This window comes from Triticum dicoccoides, chromosome 2A (assembly GCF_002162155.2).
Source record: "Triticum dicoccoides isolate Atlit2015 ecotype Zavitan chromosome 2A, WEW_v2.0, whole genome shotgun sequence".
NCBI lineage: Eukaryota > Viridiplantae > Streptophyta > Magnoliopsida > Poales > Poaceae > Triticum > Triticum dicoccoides.
The window spans coordinates 767445517-767453402 of record NC_041382.1 but is presented as its reverse complement, the minus strand read 5'-3'; the positions used below and the strand labels follow the sequence as shown (position 1 = coordinate 767453402).

Here is a 7886-nt window from a genome sequence, read left to right as displayed (position 1 = left end):
GTGAGGACGGCTCCGGTGACCCAATGCCGATACAAGAAGGAGACCGTGATGACGTCTCCGGTGACCGAACCGAGTCCGGCCAGGTATATATATTAGTTAAGCATGTGCTGACTAGCTAATTGATGCATTCATTGTTTTGGTATGTACACATATTAATTAAGTCTTTGTTCTTTTTTCTAGCCCACCGGATCGAGCACAACTTCGGTAAAGAGACGAGGCCCGAAGAAAAAGTTGAGCTCGGATGAAAGGTTTGAGATCATAGCAATCGCGCCCGACGGCCAACCAATTGAACTCATCCGAACAAAGAGCGCATTTGTTGCTTAGTGCGGGGTTCTGGTTAGGGACAAGATCCCGATCAGCATCCAGCAATGGTTAAAGTCGGCTACAGAAGACCCTGAGGTGTCTTATGTCAATGATATGCAGAAAAATGATCTTTGGACTGAGCTGAAGTCAAATTTCACCCTACCGCCAGAGGATGATCCGGAGAAGCCAGTTAAAGAGCAATTAATCAAGTCTTTTGCTCTTAAGAGGATGGCAGAACTATTCAGGAGGTGGAAGAAAGAGCTGAATAAGTTTGTCGATAAAAAAGAGACACCAAAATTCAAAGGCAGATATGAGAAGATCAGAGATCACTGGCCCGCATTTGTGGCCCACAAGACATCGTAAAAGAGTAAGAAGATGTCGGCGACAAACAAGCAAAATGCTGCGAAGAAGAAGCATCACCATCGCACGGGGTCAGGTGGCTACCTCGTAGCCCGGCCTAAGTGGGCCAAGACTGAGAATGATCTAGTTGATAAAGGGATCGAACCAGAGACAATTAACTGGCCAGACCATTGCCGGACTTGGTTCTTCGGGGCTGGCGGAACCTTGGACCCTGTATCAGGGAAGTGCATTAAGCACTATATCGAAGCAGCGCAGCAAGGGATGTTCATTCCAGACAGAGAGAACGACGAGCTCACAATGGCCCTCGGGAATCCTGAGCACCCTGGACGGACACGAGGCACGCCAGGCTCCATCCCGTGGAAGGCTCGGTTTTCGGACGCAAGCGGTTACAAATGCCACGAGAGGAGGAAGAAAGTGGAGCAGACCCAACTGCAGGCGCTGCACGCTAGGGTACAAGCGATAGAGGAACGAGAAGCAAATCACAGCAAACGAACTGCCGAAGCTTCCCCTGAAGCTACCCCGCCATCTCAGCGGAGAAGCAGCGTGGCTTCCACCGAGCTGCTTCAGCAGGAGCATGTCTTGACGGCTCCTGCCAGCTATCCCGTGGATGCTATCACGGAGTCTCAAAATTGCCACCTTATGACGGAATGGATTAATATGAAGGTCAAGGCGGCTGTTGGCTCTATTTTTCCTACTGAACCCGGCGCAACTTTTCACTGCCGGCCGATTCCAGAAGGATATGCTAGGGTGATGGTCGATGAAATAACAGAGGGATTTGAGGACCTCCGGCTTGACCACCCTACCGGTGAAGGGGAGACTCGGCTGGGTTCTGCTCTGAAGACTCCATGCCTATGGCGGAAGGAGCTCATCAATCTTCCGAACTGGATGCCTCCGCCTCCTCCTCCTCCTCCGGCGAGTCAGGGCACTCCGCCTCCTCCTTCGGCGAGTGACGATCAGGGCACTCGGCCGGCTCCTTCTCCGGCGCGTGGCGGCACTCCGCCTCCTTCTCCGCCTGCGCCGGCGCGCCCGAGCAACCAGCCTCCTCCTTCTCCGCCTCATCAACAAGGGCGGAAGAGACCCACTGCCGCTCCGGCTGCTCCGGCGCATCGTAGTCCTTCTCCCCCGCCTCGTAAGCAAGTAAAGAAGACAGCCGCTCCGTCTGCTCTGCCGGCGTCTAGCAGTACAGCCAAAGGCGGGAGGACATACAGATTCGGTCCTTCTCTGAAGACTCCAGAGAAGTTACCATACGAGAGGACCCCGGAGGAGAACGCCGAGATCGCGCGAGAAGAAGTGAGGAACTTCTTTGAAGGGGTGAAAGCAAAGAAACATCCACCTCCGGAGGAGAAGGTAGATCCGGTGAAAGCGAAGCGCACTCTAGCTGCCCTGACAAAACCACCCAAGTCTCCGCCGAAAGACAACTATGAGCGCATTATTGGAAAGGCATTTGCCGAAGCGGAGCGGTCGGGAAGTACTGTCATTGATCAAAGGCTAAAAGAACGACGAGCTGGGAAACAAATTGCCCAGCTCGGCGAACAGGCGAAGCAATCGTGCCCCCCGCTCAAGGTGCCTAGTGACATCTCGCTAATGATCCGAGGATGGTGCCCGGTTATAGCAATCTTGGAGATTACCTGCCTGACGATGTACATTATGATTTCATGGAGGTGCAGATACAAAGATACGAGTATGGGAAGCCTCTCGTCAAAGATGAAAGATCTCTATCAACGATGATGCGAAGATTGCATGATTGGTACTTGAAAATCTGCAGAGAGTCTGGGGAGAGGAGTACTTTGTATGTGAGAGTTAAAAAGGAGCATGACCTCGTTGGAATTGAACTGTTGCCTGTTCCATTTGAGGAGTTCTTTCAATTTTCAATCAATTGGCCCTCGATAAAGCAACGGTCACCTGCTACTGTCTGTAAGTAGTACTACTTCTGTCATCAAGTCTCTCTATATAGCTCAACTCTTTCATTGCATGTATTTATAATTATCATCACTATATTATGCAAATTGAAGATCGTCGAATTGAAGAAAAGATAAATCGGTGATATTGGGTTCATTAACACAAATCTCATAGATGCAACTCAGGTTAAATTTCATGATGCAGATACCGAGGCCAACTTGCTACGATCGTTGGTAATAAATGAAAACAAAGATATAATACTCTTTCCTTACAACTTCAAGTGAGTGTTACTGTCTTATGCATATTCGGTTTCCCTTATATATTAGTCAAGGTTATAGTAATGTAATTGATGAGTTATGCATGTGTGTGGAGTTTCCACTATATTCTCCTAGAGATTAAGCTTGAGCAGGGACTAGTAACCGTCTTAGACTCGAGACGAAAAGATCCCCAGGACTATGCGGACATGACTCAAATGCTCGAGAAGTAAGTTAAATCGATCATTATCCACCATATCAGCAACTTTGTTCATTTCCTGATATATCAAGTAATTGTTTTCTTTGTCTGGCAGGGTTTGGAAAAAATTCACCAAAAAAGCTTCGGGACTGCCGAAGAAGCTGCAATTTAGACACCCGAAAGTAAGTACTATAGTAGCATGTTCCGCGCATCTCCTAGTGATTCAAGCGCTAGTTTCATCAATACCATTTGGCATTCTTGCGTATCAGTTTGATTGACCTCTATTTCTTGTAAAGTGGTTGTGGCAGCAACAAGGGAATGATTTTTATGGATACTACGTTTGCGAGTCCATCCGCCACACGACCTGTGAGCGGGGCTACTCTAACGAACAATATGAAGTGCGTAAATAACAACATTCACAATTTTATTTTATTACCATCATTTGTGTTGAGTTTCATTCATTCATATATATATATATGTATTGACCCCCTTCTTCAAATTAGATATTTCGGAAGCGGGATGAAGTCCTAGCACCAGCTCGCATGCGAGCAATTCAAGAGGAACTGGCGGCATTCTTTCTTGACCACGTGATCGCTGAAGACGGAGAATACTATGTGGACCATGCGTCTGTATGTTAGGAGATTATATTTGTAAGAGATAATTATTTTATATATGTAGCCGGTAGTGTCGGATAGATATACGAGAACTTGTTGTTCGACCAATCTCTCGGAGAAGGAGAGGTGGTCGATATCACTTCTCTCTGTATGCATATATGTTCATGACGATCTTCTGTTTCCTTCGTTTGCTTACTAGCTAGCTAGCGTGTCTAGTCCTCTTTATACGTATGTATAGTATGTAGCATCGACCAAGCACGGACATAAGAGAGGACACTTCTCTCTATTAATTATAGCTAGCTAACACAATATATGAAACACCTAAATTAACCCCCCAAAACCCCCAAACACCCCCTTCAAAAACAAAACAAAAACCTCAGCCACAGAAATGCTGACGCGTGGATGCGTATTGGTCCCGGTTGGTGCCAGCAACTGGGATCAAAGGCCCTCCTGCCTGGGCTCCGCGCACAGGCCACGTGGAGGCCCATCTGTCCCAGTTCTGTATTGAACCGGGACTAAAGGGACAGGGCATTAGTACCGACCCTTTAGTCCCGGTTCATGAACCGGGACAAAAGGTCCTTACGAACCGGGACAATAGGCCCGTTTTCTACTAATGAATAGACGTGCATACTTATCACCTCACTAATTTTATAGAATGAATTGATTTGTTCCCTTTTTTGGTGCGCCTGTTCTATCTATCCAATATCCTATCAATATCTGAAGGTCTGACGCAGTGGCGGAGCGCTCCGGTGGGCGAGGTATGGCACCTGCCATACCTTGATTATTGGCAAAAAAAAATTTATACATATGTATCGTTCACTCGGCCCAGTTCTGCCTCGACCACAGCCAGGCCCAGGCAGAGCCAGCGGTGGCCTCGAGCGCCCTCTGCCCACAAGTCCACGACCCCACGTCCCACCCACCTAAAAAAAGAAAACGAACGACCAGGGCACGCTCCTTCCCTGCCCGAGACACAAACCTAGCTAGCGCCTAGCGCGGCGGCGGCGGCGGCTTACCTGGCGGGCGCGAGGTCGCGAGGACCAGGGCACCAGGCGGGCGCGGGCGGCGGAAGGCTGGGGGCTTGGAGCCTTGGAGGGTGGCGGCTCCAGCGGCGCAGCGAGCGACGGCAGCAGCAAGCGGCGGCTCCGGCGACGGCTTCACCAGCAGCTCCGGTGGCCACTCCAGTGGCGTGGCGGCTTCAACGGCGGCTCCAGCAGGCGACGGCCACAGTCGGGGTTTGGGATTCAGGTGAGACCAACTGACCAAACTCTGAACTTTGATGGGCAGTAGCGTTTTTTCATCTGTCAAAGTGTCAATTCTTCATGGACAGAAAGGCAGTGACTAATAAGATGCCCAACCGGCTCAGTTTTGTCTAGATTGCTAGAAGATGGAAGGAAAGGGAAAGGGACTAGTAAATCCAAAGAAAAGAGGAAGAGGTAATTTCTCATTTTTCTGAAAATTTTGTAGCAATTTTGAACAGCCTTAAATTCAACCATATTTTAGTGATATATTAATCTTCTCATTGCAGATTTGAAAAAGTATTTTGAAGTGCTTGGTAGTGGCAGCAACTCACAAACAAATCCAAGCACCCGCGAAAGTGTCAATATTTCAGCAAATGTCAATCATCAAGATCAAGTGACTTCCATGGAAGAAGAGCATGAAAATTTGATGCCAACCGAACAAGTGGAAGAACAAACTGCAGATTCGGTCGAAGCTATAGTAGAAGAGAATGTTGAAGTTCACGGGGTTGAAGGTATAACTATTTTTAGTGAAGATTACATAAATGGTGATCCAGGCCTTCGCATTCCACTTGATAGTTTTGCCCCCAACATTAGAGATGATGTTAGATTTGCTTATATCCGAATGGGTGACCAACTAGTTGCACTTTCGCCCCAAATAGAGATGGAAGATGCTTCCGGCCACAATGGTATAAGGATTTTGAGTGGTTGGAATATAGTGTGGATAAGCGTAAGGCATATTGCTTCTATTGTTATCTTTTTAAGCATGACCGAATGGATGATAAATTTGGGCATGATGTTTTCTCCAAATTGGGTTTTGACTGTTGGAAAAATGCGGTTGTAGCATTCCGTAAACATGTTGGTGGGCCATGTAGCATCCACAATATTTCAAAAACAGCATGTGATGATTTTAAAAATCAAAGGGCAAGTGTGAAAAGTAAAGTTACAACTTACAGCAAAGGTTCACTAGTCAAGTATGAAACTCGTGTGGATACATCTTTGGCCATTGTAAGTTATCTAGCATTGCAAGGTGAAACATTTCGTGGACACGATGAATCCAGTTCTTCTTTGAACAAGGGGAATTTTTTGGAGCTACTTGATTGGGTGAAAGAAAGAATTCCAGAAGTGAAGGTTGCATTTGATGAGCTATGCCCTAAGAATGCCCAAATGACTTCCGGAAAAATTCAAAAAATCCTTATTTCCCATTGTGCAAATGCGGTCACCAAAGCAATCAAAGAAGAGATGGGTGATTGTCTTTTCTCTGTCCTTATTGATGAGTGTCGTGATATATCGGTGAAAGAACAAATGGCCGTGGTTATTAGGTACGTGTTTAAGCTTTTGAAGTGTCTATGTGCTTTTTGATCATTTTGTTCTATGTGGAGTGGTCAACTAATTATATGACATTTTGTAGGTACTTGAGCAAACAAGGAGAGACTATTGAACGATTTTTAGGTATTAAGCATGTCCCGGACACAACATCTGCTTCTTTAAAGAAGGCATTGTTGGAGGTTTTTGCTAAACACGGTCTGGTTGTTGCACGACTACGAGGGCAAGGGTATGATGGGGCATCTAATATGAGAGGAGAATTCAATGGCCTTCAGAAGTTAATTCGAGATGAGAACCCATATGCTTTCTATATCCATTGCTTTGCCCACCAACTGCAGTTGGTAGTTGTTGCTGTTTCGAGATGCTGCAAGGGTGTTGAGGATTTTTTTGAATATGTGACCATGATACCTAATCTCAGTACGTCATCTTGCAAGAGGAAGGATAAATTGCTTGACAAGCAAAAACAAGTTCTTTTGGATAAGATTAGGGGAGGTGAGATGCCCACAGGAAAAGGGAAAAATCAAGAAACATCCTTGGTCAGACCTGGAGATACAAGATGGGGCTCTCATTACACAACCTTATCTCGCATTGAATCAATGTGGGATGCAGTCATAGAAGTTTTGGGCATTGTTGAGGATGATGTGCGTGTTCCATGTAGAGCAGGAGGTTTGGTTCATCAAATGGAGACTTTTAGCTTTGTGTTCATCCTGAAGATGATGCTAAAGATCCTTCGTATGACAAATGATTTGTCTCTTCTATTGCAAAAGAAGGATCAAAATATTGTTCAGGTATGTGATCGATCATTTTATATGTATCTACTCTGCTTGATATATTTTGTTCATGTAAACATACATGCATCTAAAATTGTAATTGTCTCATTTCAGGCAATGTCATTGGTTACGGATGTGAGAACACGTTTGATCAACTGGAGAAATGATGGTTGGGAGCCACTCTTGGAAGATGTCAAAGCCTTTTGCACCAAAAACGACATTCCAATACCAAATATGGATGACATGTTTACAAAGTGGGGAAAATCAAGAAAAGGTGGACGAAACAATATCACAGCTGATCATTTTTTTCGTGTGGACACATTCTATGCTGCCATAGACTCCATCACCACAGAGTTTGATCATCGTTTTAATGAGGTATCTTCAGAGCTGCTCCAGAACTTCTCTTGTCTTGACCCAAGAAACTCCTTTTCTAGGTTCAATGTGAATAAGCTTGCTAGACTCATAGAGATTTATTATGAGGATTTCTCAGATTATGAACGTGAACATATAGTTGATAACCTCGAGCTATTCATTATCCATATGAGAAGAATTGAAGAATTTAGAGCTTGTCATGATATTGCAGGCCTAGCTAAATAGATGGTTGAACTTGAAAGGCATGTCATGTTTCCTGCTGTTTATCGCCTCATTGAGTTGGCATTGCTACTACCGGTAGCGATGGCAACAGTTGAAAGAGCCTTCTCATCAATGAAAATCATCAAGACTGAGTTGCGCAGCAAGATGTCTGATGGTTGGCTTAATGACTTGATGGTGTGTTACATTGAGCGAGCGATCTTCAAAAGTATTGATCTTGATAATATTAAGGAAGATTTTCAGAAGGAAGGTAGGGCACTGCCATTGCCTGGGTCTTCTACACGCCATTAAAAGCTTCATTATCGCTATGTTTTAGTTTGTTTTCCTATTGAGAC

General features: G+C 45.6%; 1 protein-coding gene across 1 annotated transcript; it reads left to right on the top strand.

Annotated features, from left to right (window-relative positions):
• The first annotated feature begins 4627 nt into the window (after nt 1-4627).
• On the top strand, nt 4628-7557 carry LOC119358390 (zinc finger MYM-type protein 1-like). The gene is made up of 5 exons (XM_037624961.1): nt 4628-4874; nt 4993-5062; nt 5155-6186; nt 6276-6978; nt 7075-7557. Exons 3-5 carry the CDS (start codon nt 5639-5641, stop codon nt 7555-7557), a joined length of 1734 nt encoding a protein of 577 aa, XP_037480858.1. The 5' UTR covers nt 4628-4874; nt 4993-5062; nt 5155-5638.
• The last annotated feature ends 329 nt before the right edge of the window (nt 7558-7886 follow it).

Coding starts and splice junctions, on each gene's coding strand:
- LOC119358390 (XM_037624961.1), top strand. CDS start 5,639: ATGGATGATAAATTTGGGCATGATGTTTTCTCCAAATTGGGTTTTGAC. Junction 6,187..6,275: donor CAAATGGCCGTGGTTATTAG/GTACGTGTTTAA, acceptor GACATTTTGTAG/GTACTTGAGCAAACAAGGAG. Junction 6,979..7,074: donor AGGATCAAAATATTGTTCAG/GTATGTGATCGA, acceptor GTCTCATTTCAG/GCAATGTCATTGGTTACGGA.